This window comes from Periophthalmus magnuspinnatus, chromosome 12 (genome assembly GCF_009829125.3).
Source record: "Periophthalmus magnuspinnatus isolate fPerMag1 chromosome 12, fPerMag1.2.pri, whole genome shotgun sequence".
Lineage (NCBI taxonomy): Eukaryota > Metazoa > Chordata > Actinopteri > Gobiiformes > Gobiidae > Periophthalmus > Periophthalmus magnuspinnatus.
Window position 1 is genome coordinate 11852655 of NC_047137.1, and position 24208 is coordinate 11876862.

At 38.7% G+C, this 24208-nt stretch overlaps 1 protein-coding gene across 1 annotated transcript in view; it reads right to left on the reverse strand.

The window, feature by feature from the left end:
• The window catches only part of igsf9a (immunoglobulin superfamily, member 9a), a 133533-nt gene that overhangs the window by 87413 nt on the left and 21912 nt on the right, over positions 1-24208 (reverse strand). The window contains exons 2-3 of the mRNA XM_033976264.2: positions 20998-21076; positions 20251-20448 (exon numbers count right to left, since the gene is read on the reverse strand). Coding sequence (XP_033832155.1) covers positions 20251-20448; positions 20998-21040 — 241 coding nt within the window. The 5' untranslated portion in view covers positions 21041-21076. The remainder of the gene's footprint in view (positions 1-20250; positions 20449-20997; positions 21077-24208) is intronic.

The following is a 24208-nucleotide window of genomic DNA, read 5'->3' on the forward strand; positions in this document are numbered from 1 at the left end:
TCTGTTTCCTTTCTGTTTCTTTATCTTAAAAACGGCATCATATCCATTTCATGATGCGCAAAATGATCGTTCAAAATCAAAACTAGTGAATTCTTCAGAGCAGAATCTTTCCCCACGTCTGTCTCACTTTTACGTTTACAGCTAGAGAGCGCCCCCAGGGGCCGTTATCCAGTAAAATTCCATATATAAGCCGCACTGCTGTAAAAGCCGCAGGGTTCAAAGCGTGGAAAAAAAGTAGCGGCTTATAATCCGAAATTTACGGTATATTTTTTCTCCTATCTAATTACAATTACATTAAGCCTATGCTGTAGCTTTATATTAAGGAGGTAACAACTTCTGCTTCTTCTGAGAATTCACATTTCAACGAGGCGGCAGTAGCTCAATTGGTAGAGTATTTTCTCACTGATCCATAGGTTGGCAATTCGAATCCTGCGCTCGTTGGTTGAACGGTCACATCCACTGACCCATAGGTTGACTCCCAGTGATCATTGCGTCCTTGGGCAAGACACTTAACCCTTCTCACCCCCAGTGTATGAATGTGTGTGTGAATGGGTGAGTGGTTCCTTGATGTAAAGCGTTTTGAGTGTGTTGAAGGTGGAAAAGAGCACTCACTCAGATCATGGCAACGGCTGACCAATAGGGGGAGTGGGTAAAAGTGTCTTGTTTGTGCATAGAGCTGCATTACACAGAGAAGCAGTGATGTTGTCATAGATAAAATGATATTTCATTTGTATGGCTGAACAATTCTGGAAAATTGAATGGCAATTATTTTACTGATTATTTTACTGTTGTAATTCTATTTATTGTTTATGTTTAACTAATTGAAAACCTTAGCATTTCAGAACACATTTGTAGAGGTCGGAACTACAAGGTTAGCAGAGTCATGTAGGCAAGACACTTTATTCTTAGAAGAGAACATTACAGTGTCTTATCATTGCAGAACAGTTGAAAATTACCAGTGGTGGAAGGTAATGAACAACTGGTAAAGTACTGTACTTAAGTAGAATTTTTAGGTATCTGTACTTTACATTTTACACTGGATACTTTTTACTTTTACTTCACTACATTTAAGAGCAGGTATGTGTACTTTCTACTTCACTATAATTTGAACTGGACTGAGAAGTAAAAAGTACTTGAGGGTTATTTTGACCATGTTCGTGGTAACATCCTGACTAAAGTTTTCGAGTTCAAGCTTCGGCTTTGAGCAAACAAAAATAAATACACAAAATTCAAGAGAGACATGAAGAAACTGCTTGGTATTGTTACTGTGATTAAAATATGCAGCATTTTTGAATCAATATCAACACTTGAACAAATTAACAAAATTTGTGTGAGATACTGAATTTTTGACTGTTAAAGTACATTATCAAACAGGTACTTTAATACTTTCAGTTAAGTAGATTTTTCATGTAATACTTTTATGTTTACTTGAGTAACTTTTTGCTTCTGTATCTGCTTTTACTTGAGTAACACAATTGAGTACTTCATCCACCACTAAAAATTACAACAATGATGTGGAAGCGGGTACTTTACCACATATCATTATGAGTGACGTGTTTGTACTGTACTTTCCAGCTCATAAATACATTTGTCTGCATTAAACATCTATTATCTGGTTACATTACCATTAAAAAGCATATAAATTAGAACTATATTATTAAAAAGGAAAAAATAATATACGTTTCTAAATTTTCTGCTTGTGCTCCTTAAAAAAAATGGAAAAAAATGTTAGTCTGGACAATCAACTCCTGTTTTCACCGCCGCCGGCATATGCCCATTTCTCTGTACTTACTTCATTGTCCAATTATATTTTCTTAATACTTGCTGCGTAGCCATTTTGGCACAAATGAAAACAAATACACGGCTCGCTAGTGTGACGTGCAGCTTCTGACGACATTTACAGCGACGTCAGCTCCCAATGGGCACCACAGTTTTCTACCATGAAAGTCAGCGAGCTTGTTTCTTGAGTTATTTTAGATGCATATAATTTAATCATCCTTGGGTGTCATAAATTATAACTTTATGGCAGACTCAAGCACAGTAGGTCTTCTTTCAAACTTGGGCTATCTCTGCTGCCACCCTTGGACCATCCTCACAAAAAGTCTGTCCAAGAATAAAAAATAAGGGTTTAAAGCTACTCTGCTCTCTCACAAACCGGCATGTTGTGTTTGGATGAAGATCGGACAGCGCAATTATTCAGATAATAGAATGTCCTCTGCAAAGAACAAAATATTCTGTACTTTATGTTCTGAAATTTATGAGATGCTTGTACTAGTTTATCAGTTCATATTTAAGTCTCTCAAATGTTAAACGCGCTGTATCAGATTTTACTGTTTATTAAACGGTTTGTAGTGCATTCTGACCATCCTAATTATTCACCATAATGAGTTTATAAGCACTTTTCACAGCTTTCAGAGACCCGAGAAGAGTTTTTCCATCAGCCAAAAGTCCCATCACTATTTACAGTCTCCTTACGGTTAGCAGTACTGTTCCGTTCAAAACATTTCAGCTAAATCAGTTCCTGCTCGTGATTTGTTTGCTCATGCCTAACCCGAGAAACAAGAGCCTGGGCGGGGACCGTAGACCAGCCAATTTACCTCGCATTCAAATCTCTGCGTTTTTTTTTTTTAGACGGAAGCACTTGTGGTTTTCTTATAATCCTGGGATATCATGTTTCTATTCTATTTAGGATTTATGGAACAATGTGTTAGTGGCAAGGAATTCCAAAGTGAACCCACTGCAAACACTTGTAACAGCATCTGGGGCTAAAATGAAGCATGGAGTTTGACACAAGAGATGGGAGGTCAGTTTACACGCGCTTCCTCTATGGCCGAATGGGATTAACTCAATGGGATTTTAACTAGGGACAATAGTAGTGCGTATAGCCAAAGGAATATGATCTGCTATGCATTGGCCTGACATAAAGTGATTTTGGATTTTACCTTTAGCAGCTTGTAAAGATTTAAATATTTTGTGGATATATAAGAGTAACTTAAGTAACTTTTCACTGTGACCTTTATTTTCAGTTTGTCATTTTAATAGCCAAAATCGCCATACATTAATAAAACAAACAAATATGGTGACAATGTGCGCCCTTGAGGGACCCCTTGAGTTAGTGTAAAAGCATTTAATATATATTTCCATTATTTATTGCCAGGCTAGTGGGATGGTTATAGAGAGTTCTAAATCACTGTATAAAATCCTTTCCAAAGTTAAAACACCCAAGGCATTGATTTATGAACTCCCATTGAAGTAGAATCAAAAGCTTTTTCAAAAGTCAGCTATAAATAATAATCCAGATCTTGGTGATTGTCTTAATAATCTATTGAGTCAAGTATCTGTCTCCAATTATCTCCAATGAATCGGCTCTTAATAAAACCAACTTGGCCATAGTTTATAATGATTTTTATCCTTAAAGAAAGACATTTAGAAATAATGCGTGCTTCATAACAGCAAGGTCAATGGACGCCAGGCTTTCAAATACACTGGGTCTATAGTTTTCATCTGGATTCTGTAAGTACTGGTAATGAAATCATTCTTTCCTGTTGTGAATTGGGCAGTATTCCTTGTCGACATGCAAAATTAAAGCGTGTCAACATGGATTTTTATTCCTGCATAAACAGATTTGTAAACCTCTATAGGAATACCATCCAAACCAGGTGTTTTTCCTGCAGAAAATGTGCTTATTTCTCTCTTACAGCTTGATTGTTGTGCTGGGGAAAGTTTATAAGTGTTCTCTAAAGCAAAAAAACTGTTTAGTCACACTGCTGATGGGTTCCAAATTTTTATCCTGAGAATATATTGGTTTCAACTACCTTATAAAAAAATAATAATTAGTTTTCGATATTTGTTTCAGCACTCCTGTATGTTGTTGTATGTGGAGCGCTTGTTTGATTCTGTCCTCTGTACCTCTGTTTGTCAGGTGACCTAAATCGCGCTGCGCCTACACACATCACACCCAGAGTGACAAAATGTGGGGTCAAAGGTCGTCTTTTTGAAACACACTAATCCCCAGAGCTTATGGCGGCGTGGAGTTTGCTCTGGTTTACGCCCCTGCAGGATTGGTCCCCTTCCGAAGAGTAAATACGCTGTGTTATCTCTGCCAACATGCCCGCCTCCCACTTCCTGGTTTCTCTTGGATCGGCCCTGCCCCCGACTGTTCACACAAGCTGAAATCACAGTTAATTATTATGGCGACTGAGGCTTGCTGCGTTGGATGTTTGGATGGGAATGATATAGCCAAGCAGATGAAAGAATGCAATTGTAAAGATATGCCCAGTGTAGTGGTCCTCTACCTCTTATTTTGTGTGCAAGTTAGTAAATTAATGATTTAAGTGAATTTGAATTGAGATATGCTTTTTAATGGTCTATAGCCAATTAGAAGCAGAGTTCAAATTTGTGAGGAATACATTTTGCTATGTTGGGGCTAAATGGCAATGATTATCTTGCCCCATTGCAGATATATTGTATATGAGGTTAAAATTAGTTCACTGTGCTATGTGCATCTAATTGCAAAGCGATTTATTATCTGGTAATCAGAAAATGCACATTAGCTAGTTGTTGTAGCTTTCCCGTGATGGAAAAACTCTGCTCTGGCTTCTCAAAGTTGTGAAAAGCACTTATAAACTTGAAGCGAAGAACAATTTTGAACCACTGCAAAACGTTTCAAATGAACTAGTTCTGTTCTTCACATTTGTAAGACATTAAAAATCACATACAACTCCATGAATGTACAATACACTCCCGCAAAAACATTCTTTGAGTTTCTGTGTTCAAATTTACAACAAAGACAATCCCATAGCAGACATTTTAAAAGCTAAAATCATCCCGTATAACCGCTGATCAAATACTCAAGTACCACTGGCTAGAAAACACTGACCAGAACAAACACAAAACACCACAAAAGTAAAAGAAAATGTACCCAAACATACCCCGAGTGGGTGAGCCAGACATGGTTTCTGTGCTTTGCGTGATTACAATTGATTACGCGCTAAAATAGATTCCCTCTGATTCTATTCATTTTCAAATTACAACCCAGCCTACGCTTGATTGCTGGGGACTGAGAGTGTTACCTGGACTAACAAACAGTCAGAAGAGTGATTTGCAATAGTACTTTTTAGAATAACCACAAATGGATTCTGGGGACGTGTCTATAGGTTTCTGTAAACGGGTGAAGGTAGGTAGAAAAGCAATTTTGACATCAAATATTTGACCGGAGATATTGAAGCCTTCACAGTGGCACGCAATAATCCATATTGTTACGTAACTGCTGAAACGCACAACAATATGGAAAAACTGCGATTTCATTTCATGTGCAAATGTTTATGGAAGAACAAAGTGAAAGAAGTTAGCAAGAATATGATTTTCTTTGTCAATGAAAGTAGGGTGCTAAGTAAAAGTATTTTAAAAGGTCACATATTACGTCAAATTTACTCTTGTGATTTTCAAGCTAGGTCAGAATGTTGTTACCTCATCAAAAACATACCTGGAGATGTGTTTTGTTTCACTCACACATATTTCATTAACCCATTTTTATTAGAAGTCTGATTACATCTCCAAAGCTCAAAATCCTCTGTTCCACTTTATAACGTCATGAAGTGGTAGTTTTCAAGTTAACATCTACTTGTTACCTTTTGTTCAGCAGAGATTGGCAGTTCCTAAGATAAAATTATCCAAATGATTCTAGTGAAGATGTATGGAGTTTAAAAATATAGTGTAGCACTTCCTGTATTACCACATGACATCACAAGGTGGAACAGAGTGTTTTCTGTTTGAGAGAAAAACTCATCCTAAATCTGCAGGGTTTGTGTGTTAAACGTGTGAATGAAACAAAACACAACTCCAGGTGTGTTTGTGACGTGGAAACAACATTATAACACAGATCAGAAAACAGTGTAACATGGGCCCTTTAAGAAATAAACAGGATTAACTAGAATAACTAGAACAATACAGCATACACATTTCTTAAAACAGTGTAATGCTTTCATGAAGAAAATAATACAATGGGTTTAAGAGTTAAGGGTTAAGAGGTTGGATATTTATACTACACCTGTTCCCAGAAGATAATTGTATTTCCTCTAATATTACACTACTATGTGGGTCTACTCTATATTATTTGTAGTATGGATAAAAAAAATTAATAAATAAAAAAAATAAAAAACTGACGAAGACACAGGTCCAACTCGGCCCTTTTTTTCTTATATTAATATTGGCTCAAATATTTAAATATTTATACTAGTTTTAGTATTTTGTAGTATCTGATTTTAGTTTGACAGCTGGGTACTTGATTAAAAAATACACCTTAAATAGCCTTGACAAAGTGTGAACAAGACTCAATTCAAAAAAACAAGTAGTGCATGATGAAGCATGACTCAGGCTTAGTAACTACTTCATTCAGAGGCTAGTTTAAAAAGTGCGAAGGGCTACAGTACGCATCAAGTAGTAGTTCTTTTCTTCTTTTTTTTTATTTATTTCTAGACACAACATCACAAACAGCTTTCAAAGGACACAAAGGCACATGTGTTCACACTGGAAATGGAAAAAAATACAGGTTGGCTGAAGTATTGGGCCGACACCTGGACACTTCACTTCAGTGCCTTAAATCTCCAACTTGTAAAATTAGAATCACTGTTGTTACTTTTTCGTCCGTTTTAAATTATAATTATTATAGTTATTATTTTTTATATTGTTTCATTGTTATTTTTTTATTATTGCATTTATTTTTATTTTTTTTAATTACACAATTTACCAATATTTAATTGGTTTGCGCATCCTGTATGGGTCCAAGTTTTTAGCTAAGGAATTACAAAATGTTTCATCATGTTGGTCCTTGTTTAAGTCAAACATGTTCGCGTGCTCCTTTCCGAGGTCACCCAGAGCAAGTGCTGCATTTTTCATGGGAGACTAGCTCCAGATAATCTGACTTCCATTTATCCAGTTGAAAACCATTTATTTTACGCACTTTCCAGTTAACAAGAATTGTGCGTTTTACAGATAAAAAGGCAAGTGTAATGAGCTTTTGTGCCAATTTAGTGTCCGCTCCTTCAGCTTTTCCCTCCAATATGTGATCTTTGCTTATTAACAATTAAGCCTTTGTTCATTCTTTATTAAGGTGACTCAACATTTAGTTACTGGGAACAATACTGCTTGGTAATATAATATAAACTAATATAAACCATCCTCTAGTGGCCAGCAGCGATATTACACCAAAAATCCACCTGTGCACTGGTATGTCTGGGTGTATATTGAATTGTCTTGTCCGAAGGCGATAAATCACAAACTACAAACTGTCAGGTAACTTCCCCCGGTAACAGTTTGGACTCTGGTCTCACTGCTGAACCGTTGCGACACCTGAGTACACGGCTGGCCTGAGGAGAGGTAAGCTAACACCGGAGCTAGCGTTGGGTTCCCATCGTGCACCTGTCCCTCTCGCACCAGACCGGAGCTGTGAGAAAGGCCGCACACACAATCCCACCGGACAATGAGTCTTTTTACAGTCTTTTGTGGGTTTGAACAACAGTAGGTTTTTTTCTGTTTGTCATTGGAGAGCCATGTGATTAGCATAGTCCTTTTAAACAAGCCGCTTTTCATTGGTTGAATGGAGCGGGGAGAGCCTCAGGGAGAATACCAGCCAAGACAAACACAAATCAGTTTACTACTATGTATGTCAGGTTTCTCTAATGGCGTTAAAAATACCACAGAAGTGATTATTTTATTTAGATTACGAGAATTCATGTGGGACAACAGCAGAAAGGAGAAATTAGCGAGTGAGTTAGGTAAAGATTTGGTATTATTTGTGTATATATAAAAAGGCAGATGAAACTCACGATTCAAATTTAATGTCTATTTGTATAAATGCATTGTTTGCTTGTACTTTTTTCTGCATAAATAGTTCTTTTTGCATGAACTCCCCTTGCAGGTGTAGTCTTTTGCCACGCCCCCTTTTTAGTTGACTTATCGATCAGCCTTTAGTCGACTACAGCCCTAAAAAGCCAGCAAGCATTTAAAAAAAACAAACAAAAAACAAAAGTATGGTTTGTGTTATCAGGAGCCCACCTAATGCTATAGGTTTATGCAAATTAGCCTGTGACAGATACATCTGCAGCCATTGTTCCTTGTAAATACTTTTTAACCAAAGCCCTGTTGACAATTGAAATCACAGGTCAACTCTTGAGAAATGTTTTAAATGGGAACCACACAATCTTGGGAAAGCCTACGCAAACAAAGGGAGAATATGCAACAAAGACACAGAAAGAAGCCTGGTCCGAGAATCAAACCCAGGGGTTTCTTGCTGTGAGGCAGGAGTGCTCATAAATATGCCATGTACTGCTTTTAATTTACTTATCACATTACCAAAACACCTTTTTACACCTCCGCAACATTGTCTGCCTCCGCCCTTTCCTCTCTCAGCCTGCTGCAGAAATCCTCATTCACTACTGCAAAAGCCTTCTGTACCTTCTACCCTCCACCCACCTCCGAAAACTGCAATACATCCAGAACTCTGCAGCCTGCCTCCTCACCCCTCCACACCCTCTCCAGAGACCACATCACCCCTGTCCTTACACAATGCCAACGGCTCCCCGTACAACACCAAATTCGGTACAAGCTCCTTCTCATCACCTACAAGTCCCTCCATGACCTGACCTGTCCCTATCTCAGCAACCTGCCCCATCAGCACCGCCCAAGCCACCGCATCAGCCGCTGCCCTGCCACACCGGCCCTCTGGAACTCACTCCCACGATTCATCAAGAACTCGGACTCATTGTGGAACTTGAAATCACTACTAAAACCTTGCAATCCTCTCATGGTTTCCACCGTCGTGCTCTACAGTTTTCCTTGTTCTATTGTTTGTACAGCGTCTTTGAGTGTCTGACAAAGCGCTATATATGTCAGATGCATTATTATTATCATTACTACTTAAAACATAGCTGACATATATGGACAGTAGATATGACATAACTGTTACCTATAGCAACCATAATCTTAACAAAGACCAGAACCTGTAGTGTTGAATCCATGTTTAAACTGTGTTCCCTGTGTGAAAATTGTTGTTGCAATTTCGATGGAATTTTCGTGTTGATGACATCAGTAGGGGAGTTCGATTTTAGAACCTCTGTATTTTTGTATTTTTCTCTTCTCATTTCTGTGTAGACTCTGCACACCCGTCTGAATGGTTTGAAGAAGACTTCTGCACATTGTTTCACTCCTGGTTCACTTTTTATTAGTACCTGAAGAAAGTCAATCCCTCTGACCTTCTTCAGGTATGAGGACAGCCCCTTCTGCTCCCCTTATATAAGTTACGGGACTGTCCCCTTAAGAGTAATCGACCAATCAGAACAGTGAAAAAATACATTCACAATTAAACACCAATGTTACTGCAATATTGCACATAATTCACTTTGCACCGCTTTTGTAAATGAAAACAAATGGATAATGATCGATAATGAAAAATATAAAGTTTATCAACACACAAAAAGATAACAATTGTATTCCATTAATCTGAGTTTGTTTGTTTTTTAAAATGGGTGGTGCATCATAGAGTTTACATGAAGCTCAGAGGGAGGGCAACCAAATGTGCGGTCTTCATTACAACGCCTTTTTGACATCATAACGTTATATTAAACAATAATTCATCATTTAAGCCTTTTGGGTTAAGAGTTTAAGTGTATTTTTCTGTTCAACTTTTCCCCACAAACTGCCACTTCATTGATGTAAACTATGAGCATTTACCACAGGTACTATCCCTCCTGTCATACACACATTCATCTGGCAGTGTGCTGTGTTATCCCAGAGACCAGAGTCTGGAGGCGCTAATAAATTACACGTTGTATTGCTCCATATTGCTCCCAACCTATTTAAATTCACTGAAGATAATCCTGAGGTCTATAAGTGAGAAACACTCTAAAACGCGCTGTCCCTTTCAATTGCTTGTGATAAAACACCATTAAAATGGCGGTGCAGTAGCAGATTAGTAAGTATTCTCATGCTATAGTCAAAGGATCAGATAATTCCTCTTGGCTATTTTGTGATGAGTGGTGCTCTGGTTTCCCCAACCATGGGATGGGACTTTCGGCTCTTTTACGGGATCCGAATCTTTTGCATTTGTTCGTGTCAAACAGCCGTTCAAAAGACTGGCTCTTTTTATATTTATTTATATGACAGAAACCAATTTGAGAACTAATTTTAATCATTGATTTTTCTCGCTAATCACAAAGAGAAGCGCCTAAGGCAAAGATTCGTTTACAATGGTTCAAACTAAGAGTGAGAGTGTGTTTACCCTTTGAAATGATGCATTATCTAACTAAAACGTTCCAATACAATAACAATAATTAAAAACAAACTATTATGATGCCAAATGTGTTTTCTGTGCACAGAAAACACATTACACACTCAGTATAAAAATGCATAAAAATTAGAAAAAAAATGAGATTCAGTTTTAACCATTCACATTAAGAAACCTTTCAAGAGATCAGAACTAGTAAAGGGACGTTCGGCTCTTTTAGAACCCTTCAGGTCAAATAGCAATTCAAAAGGCTGACTCTTTTTTATAGGTATTTATATGACAGAAGCCAATGTGAGGACTCATTTTCAACATTAATTCACAACACACAGAGAGAAATGACTAAGGAACCGTTAAAAAGAGCCGACTCGTTCACCAACATCATGCCAAGCACCCTCAAACAAACATGATACTGTCGAGCTAGGTTCATTTACGGTACAAGTAATTCTCTGATATACATTCTGTAATACACGGGTTAGTTTAGGCATAGGATTAGTGTGCAAGTGGGGATATTTTTGTTAGTTTTATTATAGCTCAAATCGATTAGAGCAGTGGAAAATCAAATGAGTAACAGATTAAACTCACGATTCACAAGTTGAAGCTGTCTTTATATAAATACACTGTTTCCTTGTACTGTTTTTTGCATAACTAGTTGTTTCTGCATGAACTCCCCCTGCAGGTGTAGTCTTGTGAGATTTGTAATAGTTTTAAAACTATTAAATTAAAGTAAAAATAAAGCTGACTACTTCGCGGATTTCGCCTAATGCGGGTTATTTTTAGAACGTAACCCCCACGATAAACGAGGGACCACTGTATATCGTGATGCTAAATTTGGTGATACAGTATCGTTATCGCGGCCTGTTGTATAAATATATATTGCCAAGATAATTTTTTGGTATGTTTTACCAATTTGTTTTGTGACCTCACTACATTTTGTTGCCTATTTAGTGGAATTAACTTGTTTATGCAATACACCTGACATATCCACTGTTTTGTGATTAAGATAAATGTATTTTATCTTAACTTTGCGCAATAAGATAATCGTTAGTTGCAGCCCTATTTCGGTGGGCGCTCAAACATACCTCGAGTCAAAAATAGTTATAGCTAAACAAAACTACATCTTTAGTTTGAGTTACTATCTGCTTCTACTCCTGTTCAAAACGTTATAAAAATACATCACATTTCCTTGACAACGTTTTCGTACCGCCTATGCTCCATCTTTAGCACTTGTATGACCTGTATTATGCGAGTGCTCTTAAACGAAGGTTGAGGTTGTAAATGAGGTATGACATTGCTCGGCGTCGAAGGATCATCTATAGAACGCGGCATTGACAAAAGGGCCACTGTGTTTTACGAGCCGGAGTTAAATTAAAGTCTACCCCGCGCCCGCTTCCAATAAGTCATCAAACCTTCACTTTATTGCTATGTAAATGTCGGTATCGAGTTTCGCGGTTGGCTTGGGGAGAGGGAGGGCCTGCGTGAGGGAGAGAGAGTGTAGCTAGTCATCCCTCGACAAACAATGAACTCTGCGAATCTTAGTGTCACAAATTAAACTGCTATGTGCTGTCTAATTAGTGTTTTTTATTGTTAGCATGCTAATTGTCGTTAGCATCTGCGTGACAATTAGCATGCGTTTACAAACTCAGTGCAGTGAATCGTTAGGATGCCAGGAATAGAGGGGGGTATTTTACTTCTATTAACTGCTAACACAACATATTTAGTTCACCGTGTTGCGTTTTATTGTTTTGAAAATGCTATATGTGTTGAAATTAACATCTTAACATGTTTTAAAGGTTCACTTTTGACACGTTGAGTCTCCCTTCCCACTCCCCCTTCAGAGCGCTATCACAACACAATCAGCATGCATCCCATTAATCAAACTACTGCACATCGTTTCAGGTTTGTGAAGTTGTAGTGTACAGTTTTGTATCATGTTTTTGTATATTTAAGGAGAATTGTTGTGAGTTTAGTGTTTCGCTCATATTCACTGATATTTTATTACTTTTCTTTCCTCAGATTAATTTGATATGGATGGACCCTGCATGATGCGTGTCCCTGATTGGCTAATCCACCTGTCAGTCGGGCCCATCTGAACTCTAGGAGATGCACCGCTGACCAGACTCACATCTCTTTTCGCACTTAAAAACAGTTTATATGATAGACCACATACCCAATATTCTTCGTGTGCTAAGCTCCAAATCAACAATTCCCATTTTATCACATTAGAGAACTTAAAACAGTACACCATATGTAAGTAAAGTAAGGCAAAATCACTACTAACGCACACACACATGCTAATAGTAGTCACCACTTTTCCACTTTAATGCTATGTAAATGACAGCATCGAGTTTCGCGGTTGGCCCGGGGGAGGGGAAGGGAGTTGCTAGCTGTCCCTCAACAAACATGGCGACTATTACGGGTGTTTCGTTTCATGTCGGCACCGCAATGAAATCTGAAAAGTAAATAGTGTCCGTGATTGAACCCGAGTACAAAGCCAGCAGTACGCACTTCATCCCAGAGTCAACAAATAATATGAAAAGACTACTAGCGATTAGCCGCATCAAAACAGCCAGGACTTAGGGAGTGTTCGGCCTTTGTGTGTGCGTGGAGTCGGATTACGACATGGAAAATGATAGGAAATCATAACACTGTATTTAATCTATTGAAAACGGTATATTTTTGTGAAATTAGGTCTTATCACACACACAAAAACTATTAAACCTGTTTTCTTTAAAGGTATGTAACTTTCTGGAGGTGGCAGCTGCATGATAACATTCACTATGGCGTTAGGTACGTTTTATGCAATACTATGGAATATTATAACCAAAGGAACAATATTTCCATGGAGACAAGCAGGAATAGGCTCTCCTCTAGGTCAAATAAGAGTCAGGTTTGTGTAGATGCAAGCCCTATCACGACAACAATAACAAATTTTCAAGTGAGATATATTGCTGAAGGAAATATAGATGGTAAATGACAATTTTGAAACCAAACCATAAAGCAGAATTATCCCTCAAAAATGAATTTAAATGTGCAATATATTTAAAAGGTATGAGCTGGAATAAACAGAATGCAACACTTAAGTAGTTAGTTTGTGTCTATAATGAGTCAGAGAAGTTTGTAACGCTCTACAGCTCAAAACTCACCGTAGGAACAGAAAAATAACCAACATTTTCCCACTACTGCAAAGAAAATGTACCCACGGCAAATATTGACCCACAGAAATGATTGTTCAGTCTGTCATGTGTTGAAAAATATGTCAATATAGTCATTATCGTGACAGGCCTAGTAAGGACCACAAGGTTTTGAGTGTAATAAAAACAACCAAAATGAATTGTTTTTTGGCAAGTTACATACTGTGGGTTTTATGTTGGAAATGTTACTTATAAAAAGTAATCATTAGTTTAAAAAATGTCTTTAGATTTGCGAAAAGTGAGCGAAATTACTTCAAAACATCAACATGTTTTTGTCTGTGATGTAGATTATTTTCATGCTGTTACTTTGTTATTTTATGTAACAAGGACGATTTTATCTGTGAAGGGTGATTTTTTGTATTTAAAAAAACAAACAAAAAACATATATATCATGTTGTTTTTTTTTAAATACATGTCAGTACTATGGGGAGGCACGTTACATTAGCCCATTTAAGCCCTACGACCAAACACGGCGCAACAAACCTGGCTCTGACTAACACTCCCAGTGCAGTTCTTATGTAAATTCTGTGAGACTAATTCAAAGTATCGTCTCTGTTCTTGGAGGAGGTTTAGCACGCAGCTCTCACTCACATTCAGTCCAAAAAACAGCTCAAAGAATCTTACTTACAGACTACCACCTTTTCAAGCTCTAAGACTTAAATATTGATCATGAAGAATCAGTGGAGAGCAAAGCTGTTAAGCGTTCGCCCTTTATCGGATTTGACGTCTACACATTTGGACTGGTGTTTTCAATAGTAAACTGCACGTGTTTAATGATTTTAGATCTACACATATAAGTAGTTTTTAATCCCAGTAAGATAATTAGTTGACCAATTGAAAATGTTGTTCATTAAGACTCCATGGACTGATTAATCGATTAAATGACAAAATGACTAAAGCCCTACTGGCCATCTCTTGTTAACAATTCAAGTCAATAATGTAAAGACTAAAAAGCTCTCTCCCCCCTGACTATTCATATCATTTCAGCAACATATGAAATCCACGCAGCAGTAGAACCATCAGCCTCCTCGACCTCTCCATCTTCTCCTCTTCATCGCCACTAATGCCTGGGTGCAATTTAATCCATTTATAGCACCTCACTCATTTGACTGGCGTCTGAAGTCTTAGAGGTGCATTATACAACTTTATATAATGTTTCTGGTGGAGGGTACGCTACCTGCTTGTCTCCATGGAGATGTTATCGTTTCATGAGACTTTCCAACTTTTCATGACACTCAAAGAAACAAATAAACAAGGAGATGCACTTATTTTGAACAGGTGAGTTTTCTTTGAAGATGGTGAGTGCGGATGAGTCTCTGATGTGTTTGGACAGGGACTTCCAGACGGTGGGGGGCGGCAGCAGCAGCAGCAGCGGAGAAGGCCCTGTCCCCCCCCAGGTCTTGTGTTTAGTCCTGATGGGAGGCGACAGGAGGTTGGCATCAGCTGATCGGACGGCGTGGGTGGGTGGGTGACAGTGTGATGATGGAGGAGCCCAGAGTGGCGCATGTGGGCCAGGTTATGGAGGGACACGTACACAATGGTGAGGAGCTTGAATTGCGCTAGGGGGGGATGGGGAGCCAGTGGAGATCTCCGACGACAGGGGTGATGTGTTTATGGTGAGGAGTCGGGCAGCAGAGTTCTGAATGTTCTGGAGCGTTAAACAGCACGGCATTTAACTTATCTATTTTGTAATTCCCCAAATACAGATCCGACATGTAACGTGGCTTGGTCCTAACGCTAAATTATGGACAATTCTAGGCAAAGGAATGACAACTCCATGAAGAAAACCTATATAGTGGACTTTTAAAATTAAACTACTCTACTTGGCTTAAATAAAGATACCTGGCAACAGCTTGTGTAGTGCAAAACATGAAGTTACAAACCCACTCTACGCTGGAAACACTTTTTCATATGCTAATATCGGACGTCTCTTCAAATCCTGGTTCTTTTCCTTTCTACGCACAAAATATTTCACACGTGTGGAGTACAAATGTAACAGCTGCACTATTCTAATCAGTTCTGGTGAAAGCATTGAGCACACCGGGAAACCTAGAGAATCGCAGACAGAATTTCAAGTCAGGTTTCAACGCAGTTTGGTGCGATCCCTGACTGATACGACTGACGCAACACCCACCACGAATGAGGAAATGGAATTATATTTGCTGTAATTATGCTGGATTACACGCTTTAGTGAAAGTCATTCTCTGTGTTGGATGAAATTCCAAAAGGTAAACAATTCAGCAATTTGCAACTTTCTGTCTTTGGAAATGTACTTCAAAATGTACTTCAAAGTGGAACAAAACACTAAATTCACTTTTTTCATTAGTCACTGTGTATATGGTGTTTTAACTGGTTGCTTTCAGATGTGATAAAATGTAAATTCACAAATGTTGCCCCTGATTATTTCCACTGGTGATTAGACCCAACAGGAGGCATCAGCGGCTCAGTTGGTAGAGCGTTCGTCCTCTGATCCAAAGCTTGGTGGTTTGAATCCTGCTCTCGTCATAACATCATAGATAGAGCGGTCAGATCCAATGACCCACAGGTTGTCAACAGCATTCATCCCAAAAATTAAGGCTGTTGTTGTGTATTTTGGCAAGACACTTAACCCGCCTCACCCCCAGTGTTTGTGTGCACTGGTGTATGAATGTGTGTCTGAACGGGTGAGTGGTTCCTTGATGTAAAGTACGTTGAGTGCCTTGAAGATTGAAAAGCGCTATATAAAAATGTGCATTTCAACAATATTCATTTTAGCTGCCCACGTCTGTATTAAGTATTATTGGTCTGTAGAATGTAATGATGTCATCTGAAACCTACAATAATGTTATCTGCTGTTTCAAGACTAGGTAAATGTCCTGACTTCTGGTCAAAAACACTTAAATATGTGTGAGTTTGTGCTGCCTTCAGTGGCCTTTGCTATTTTAAGATGTTAAGGAAAGCCTGCCCTGATTGCTCTGCACAACAAAACATTGCAGATAATTGTCATGACGGTAAAGCAAACAACCAGCATTCTAACACACACATCCTGATGATCAAACATTAAAACACCTTGTTAATTAGATGCAGACAGCAAGCAGCAGACTTTAAGATTGTAACCTTATACAATACATCTGTACTGGGGCATGACAAATGTTGCTCAAATGGAAAAAAAAAAACGGGTACAGGACCTTCAATAATTGACACTTCCTGTTCAAACTGGATTGTCATTTATATGTTATTATATTACAATGTTAGAATGTGACATTTTAAAACCCTACATGCATCACTTGGGAGTCCTGACCATATAATTGCAAGTAAATACAGGGGTGTGGGCGTAAACAGGTATTTTCTGAGCACTCAAGCTTCGAATGCAATAAAGGTCTTTACTGCTGAAGAAAATATAGATCATAAATGATAATATTGAAGCCAAACCATAAAGCCGTATTTTCACCGTACTAAAAAATATTATAAATGCACTATATTATTTAAGACATGAGCTGAAATAACTAAATAGCAGAATGCAACACATAAGTAATTCGTTTGTATCTATACTTATTCATAAAAGTTATTTATTCAACCTTTTACAGCTCAAATCTTATCATATTGCAAAAAATAACCAAAAATGTCCCGCTACTGCAAAGAAAAAATACCCACGATAAATACTGACCACCCAGAAATATGGTTCCATCGATCATGCATTGATATAGTAATAAAATAAAAGACAGTAAATGATTTCTTAAACATGCACGAATTAATTAAAATATAAATTTGAGTTAGCTAATGATGAGGGAACATCATTATGACAAAGTTAAAAGCTCATTAAAGTACATTTCGAATAATACGTCTCCTTGAATATTGTATATTGGATAATAAAATGGTTTTCATGGTTACATTTAGGACATTTCTACAATAGCATTAAATGTTGCAGAGCATATTCTGAAATGATGATTAGCCTTCAGCAATTTGTATGTGTATTTAGCACAATGATAAGGCTCGACATAATGAAATACTATTTGATTTAATAAAGCAATTTACTTCTGTCCTTCGCAGTTAAAGGCCACGTACTAATTTTTTCACACATGTATGAGTAAAATTTGTCTTTCCTCAATACAGATATGTTATATAAGCAGCTCTTGAGGTAAAAATATGTCCACTGTGCTGTCTGCATCTACTTATAAAGCGTTTAATATTGTCTGATAATCACGAAGTGTGTGTTAGCATGATAGTTGTAAGCTTTACCGCAAAACTCCACTCTGGTCTCAAGTTGTGAAAAGTGCTTATAAACTCATCGCCGTGAATAATGAGGACACTCAGAACGCATGAGGTAAGTGAGGAATAACTTTGAACCACTGCAAACCATTTAAAATGAACTAGCTCTGTTTTTATGTTATGTTAATATGTTGTTTTCACCAAATACAGCATGTTCAAAACAACAAAGGTAACACGGTGATCTAAATATGTTATGTGTTAGCAGTTAATGCCCCAGAAATGTAACACTCCCTCTATAAGGCCCACTTTTGCTAGCAGAGGGTACAATGATGAAGAGGAGTGAAGCTGCCTGAATATAAAGGTTTACTCAAACATGTGAATGAAACAAAACACAACTCCAGCTATGTTTTTGATGAGAAAAAAATATTTCGCATGTTTGGGGACAAATCAATCCCCAGACTCAGACTTCCCAGAACAAGTTAACCGAGCAAATTCCCATATTCACAGAGCGCAGAGATTTTCAAGCCTGCACAACACAAAAACATAATAGGAAAAACATGATGAAAAATGCATTCAAAAATTGCTCACACACAGACACAAACACACTACTGATAGTCAACACCCCCCCCCCCTTGACACATCTTTCTATCATGACAATTCTACCGCAGCAAGACACCACAAAATTATATATTCTTCCACTGCAATTTTCTTCAAATTTCTAGTCATTTTTGTCTATGCAAACCACTATATTTATTCTTTCCAGGTACTATCATGTCAGTGCATACATGCTGGGATAAACTAAGGGTCCTCTTTTGATCGAAAATATTGATTCCTCCTTCTGAGCCTTAACAAAAGCACGACGAGCACCACCCAAACATGCCTGTCCTTTGTCTGCATTAGCTCCATTGTTAGTGGCTTGAAAAGATAACAGGAGTCACAAAAGTGTTCTTGTTCCATAGAGGATCTTTGTCCCCACGGACTGGCTTTGTGCAGAGGCCTGTGGGCAGAAAAGTGCACGGTGAATGGTGATGCAAGAGCCGAGACTCCCACTGAGGCTACTTTGAAAGGCCATCAAGGTGTGGTCCAATACACTCTGTGACCCAGGCACAGCTCAGAGACTAGAGAAGCACCGACCAGAGAGTTTTTTGCAAAAAGCTTCTGTTTGATTATTTGTAAAGGTCTTTTTTAAGTATTGTTTGGTATTCGTGATTGTAATCTTAAAGTGTGTATTGAAAATAAATTAACTTGATACATAGAAATGCTTAAAATAGTTGCAAGATGTCCTCAAGGAGTATAGCAGTTTACAGTTTCAGGCTAACAACAACGATGCCTGACCAACTAGCACTCTCGCTTCACATCAAGCAGGTTCCAGGCTTTTCAGTGTGGATACACTCTTTCACTTGGCCCTTCATTTCATTACAGGTAATGGATTTGAAACCCATCACTGTACACTCTGAAAAAGTAGGTTGGCCATCGCTATCTGTCAGAAGAGAACAACACTGTATAACATTTATTATCTATTTGATAGACTGCCTGAATATCTCACTCGCTTGTTAATCATTGATACAGGAAAATTTAATACAAGATCACATGATTGTACAAGTCTAAGGACTGGCCGCACCAGAACTGAAATGGGACAAAGGGCTTTTGGCTGTTTTGCTTGCCAAAATGTATATATATTTCAAGGAAAAGCTAAATTGGATACTTTGATGTCACAAACGCAATTTAATAAGAGCTCTGATTGTTGTTAGACTGTAGTATGATGTGTGAGTATAACTGTTATAAGATGTGGGCGGTCAGCCCAAGACAAATTTCCCCTTGGGGATAATAAAGTTTATCTTAATCTTAATCTGGTAACAAACTTTTATATTCACACCTGCACCTGTTGTTAATGTTTTAAATGGACTTATGTACTTATTTGTTTTTTGTTTGAATTGTATTTTGAACAGGGCACCGATGAAAAAGAGTGTAAATGCTCTCATTGAGTCTCCCTGTATAAATATAGATAAATAAAATAAGATCTGGAGATGGGTCCCCGATAAACGATGTGCTACGGTGCCCACTGCTCCTGACAGGCTCCCACTGAAGGATGGGTCACATGCAGAAGACAAACGTTCCTACCCCTATGGAGACAATAACATGTAATCTACTCATGAAGGGAAATAAAGCTCTAAAATGATCTGAATGAATCTGATTTTAATCTGATTATAATGGGACCAAGTGTTTTGGGCTCTGACAAACACAATCTAAATATGCAGCATCAAACATAGCTCTAAGTGACTGAAACAAATTGCAACTATATATATGCAACTAGCCAAAAGGCCATTGTTATGTTGACAATACATCTATTTACTCTGTCTACTGTGTCTACTCTAACTCATGATGATGCTTAATTGAGGAATAACTTTGGACCCTTTAAAATGAACTAGCTCTGTTTTTCACATTTTTCATTCAGTAAGAATCAGGTACAGTGCCTTTACGTACACGGTTTCCTAAAAATTACAGCAAATATCATCCCTTAAAGCAAAGATACGCTACGAGATACGATTACCACCAGCACGTATTACCAATTTATCACCCCAGACCTACCTTCATACTCCGGGTGCACGCGGGGGTGGTGGTGGACGTAGTTGATGAGCACTGGAACGTCGAGGCCTTGTCGGACCCACTCCACCACGTACGGAGAGTCGGAGGAGAGGGCAGGACGAGAGGGGGGGAAGACACAATCCAACTCCACTGTCCCACCAGCTTTACCCACCACCACCAGCTGTACGCACGGGACAAGCACTGGGGAACAGAGACGATGAGATTTAAAGTGGTTTCAGAGGGTCTACAGAAAACTAAGGGATAAAGTGGATTTTCAACTCGGGGCCTAAAGCTCTGTAACGACCAGGGATGTCAAGTTTCATTAGGACGACTTGGCTCAGGGGTTAGAGCACATGTGTCAAACTCAAGGCCCGGGGGCCAAATGTGGCCCGCCATGTCATTTTAAGTGGCCCACAACAAGGTAAATTTAAATGTATGACTGTCTTAAAATGGCAGTTTTTCTGGAGTTACGCAGTTACACAGGCATATTTTTTTTATATCTTTGCAAATTTGAGACGAACCATTTTGCTGATGCGGCCCTTGGTGAAATTGAGTTTGACTCCCCTGGGTTAGAGGATCAATTCCCACTCGGACCAAGTTCTGTTGTTGTGTCCTTAGGTAAGACACTTCACCCACCTTGCCTAGTATGAAAGTGATGTGTGTGTGAATATAAATATTGCCTATATGACCATGTATGTGTAACTTCTTTATACGGAACCCATTTTGGTGTAGGTGTTTGGAAATACTTACGGCAAAGCAAAAGCAGAGCGCTCAGAGTTCTCGTTGACCCCATATCTGTCACTCACACGGCCTCTGCAGCATGTTCAATCTGCAAAAACACACAATATTGCAACAGGCACATTAGCATTAGCATTAGCACGTCTGCCATCTGTGACACTTTTCACGGCTGCGTACGGGCTGAGGCGGAGGAGCAGGCCCAGCTTCTGTCATAACACCACCCAGACAGCCCGGGAGCAGCGTGCACATTTTTATACAGCTTTCTGATAATTGGAATTCATCCCATATCATTACACAAATGGGCCGGGTCGACCGCGCTGCCAGCAAACCTCCGGCAGCGCTCCTGATCCTTTCTCAAAGCAAATGTCATAAACGTCACATAAATCGCTTCCGGAGTCACGTGCCGAGCGGCGTTTAAGTGTTTTATTTAAGGAGCGTGGAAGAGTGCACGGGAAGCTCAAGGACATGGAGAAGCCAGGGATCAAGCTGAAAGGTGCAAGGCATGAGTCTACCTTTTGGATTCCTGGTCGTACTACATGAAATGTGTGTGAAAGATACCTGAAAGCTTGAAAGTTGATGTGATATTTGAACTGATCTTACGATGTTGAGGCCAGTACAGAGTTTTGCATGGGTGCTGCAGATTAGCATACTTGACTCAGGGGCAGCACAGGTGAAGTCTGTTGGAGCACTGGAGTCATAGCTTCAACAATCTTGCTAAGCGCTAAATGAATTCTTGTGATATCCACCTGGCTTGCTCCCACTGTTGCGATTTCCAGGGCCACCCGTGGTTCAAACCAACCACAGGGCAGCATTGTAGTTTGGGTAGAGCCAAAGGTGAAGCACCCAAACCAACTAAAACAAAAATGTTGACGCAGGAGGACGTACTTAGACCTCTTTTACTGAAATACAGACCAGTTTGCTCACTTGAAAAACGTGCAGATGGGTTTGTGCTTTTCTCTCAGCTGGATTTAATAAAAGTTGTTGTGATGCTTCAGTCCAAACACATTCAAATATACTTCAGGACATTCCGATTTCTTCCCGATCACTTTTAACGAGAGCCATTCGAGATCCATAAATGTGTACTCAACCCAACGAGTGACAAACTTATATCTATGCATCCTAAACATATTGAGATGCTGAGGGCTATAATTTTGAACTCTAGAGAGAGAAGTGGCAAACTAAATACAGAATTACACAAACATGCATGAAGGAATGGAACAAAACACAACATAAGAGTCAACTGATCGAGCAGCAGGACATGTCTTTAGTCGACCTAGACCAATAACTATGTATTTGGTATCTGATTATACAACTTTATATATTTACGGTACAAAGCTTAAGAAGTTAAATACATTTTAGGGATTTATTGATACAGATACTAGTATTGGGTCCAATCCAGAAGGTATTTCAGTTTTAAAGAAGACCTATTGTGCTTGTGTTTGCTCTATAGTTATAATCTATGACACCTATGGATCATTATGTTATTATTTGCACATTTCTAAAACAATTTAATAAAAGAAACAAGCCCACCGACTTCCATGTTAGAAAACTGCGGTGCCCAATGGGAGCTGAGGTCACCTTAAACGTCATTACAACAAAGAGTCAGTACTTCCAACGGATAGCTTTAGATCACACTAACGAGTAGTGGATGTTTTTTAATTTGTACCAAAATGACAAAGCCACGCGGCTGAATCCTACGTGAAACAGTGAAGAATGAAGTAAGTACAGAGCAATGAGCGTAAACTGGAGGAGGTAAAAACAGAGACTGATCAGCAATATGGCGTCTTGAAAGTAAATTATTAAAGACCGCTCAAAGATGCACAAATCACTCCAATTACAACTTTGATACGGTGAATGAGAAGGGGAAACAACTATAAAATGCCTAAAAGCTTTGAAAAGTCGATTTTGCATAATAGGTCTGCTTCAAGGAAATAAATGTGATTTTGCATCTCCGCTCTGGTATCCCTCAAAATCCAGTATTGGTAGACACTTGAAAGCTGGATCAGTGCTCCTCTATTGAACTGAACATAATCCATGGGGTTTAACACTGCATTAAAACACTCAAAGCCTTTTATTAGTTGTATGTCCAGATGAGCGAGAGAAATGGCCAGTCGAATTGTGTTGCCTTGTTGTCCGTCACGAGCGGGCGTTTACAGGATGATGTCACTCCGGCACTTACCAAACTGCATGTGCTGACCACTGCAGCGGCCGCGCTTTTCAATTAGGTCTGACCGTAAAACCTAAAGAGAAGTGCATTAAAACATTTAACGGGGCCACAATTTTTCAGTCTGTCAGAGCGTAACGGCCGGGCACCTTTTTAGAAATTAAAATCCATTTTGTTCACTATAATAATTTGTCAGCTCAAGAACAATTAGGCGATTCCCCGAACAGCTTTAATCTCGACGGAGGGCACATACGACGAAAGAGATAAAACATTGGTATTGAAATGGTTTATATTTTAATACACTAATCTATTTTCATTAGCCCGCGTGTTTTTATTGACATACAAATGCACTGTGTAACTGCTGCAGTAAAGTCACTAGCCTTTTGGTTTATGGGATTGAGATTAATGAGATTATTTCCATACATTTACCTAAGCAAGTTTCTCACCAGATATTCACTTTTTGAGTAGGTTTTGAAAGGCAAATTAATCTTTTTTAGAGAGTGTCAAGCCTAATGTTGTCACGAAAATTCCAATATATTCCAATATATTAGCATGTGGTGCCATATCTCTGTAATCCCTCAGTGGTCCAGTCCTCAGTGGTCCAGGTAGGTTCCATAGTGGTCCATGGGGTGTATACTACTCTATGTGCCTTATACTTGTTCTGATACAGCTCAAGATCATTCTAAAGCGATTCATTTCTGTCCTCTGAATGTGATTTTTTTAGTATCAATACCTGCTCAAATGAGTTTCTAGTTCCGTCTTAGAATCGATTTTTGCCTCCTTTGACAACCATTTTCGAGCCAAGTCCTTTGTATCCGAATCAATTTGAAATGTAAGTTCCGTGACAACACAGTAGACAAATATTTTCTTTAGTCAACTACTGACCTGCTGCACACTGCACTCCATAACCCTCAACCTATAAAAGACCAAAGTACAGTTAAAGCGCCCCAGACTGACAACTCACGTGCAGATACGCTACACTCATATAGACAAACAGAGCAAGAGTGTCAGATAACCCGTCACTTCAGTCGGTAATTCTACTCAACAAGCCTCCTTTAC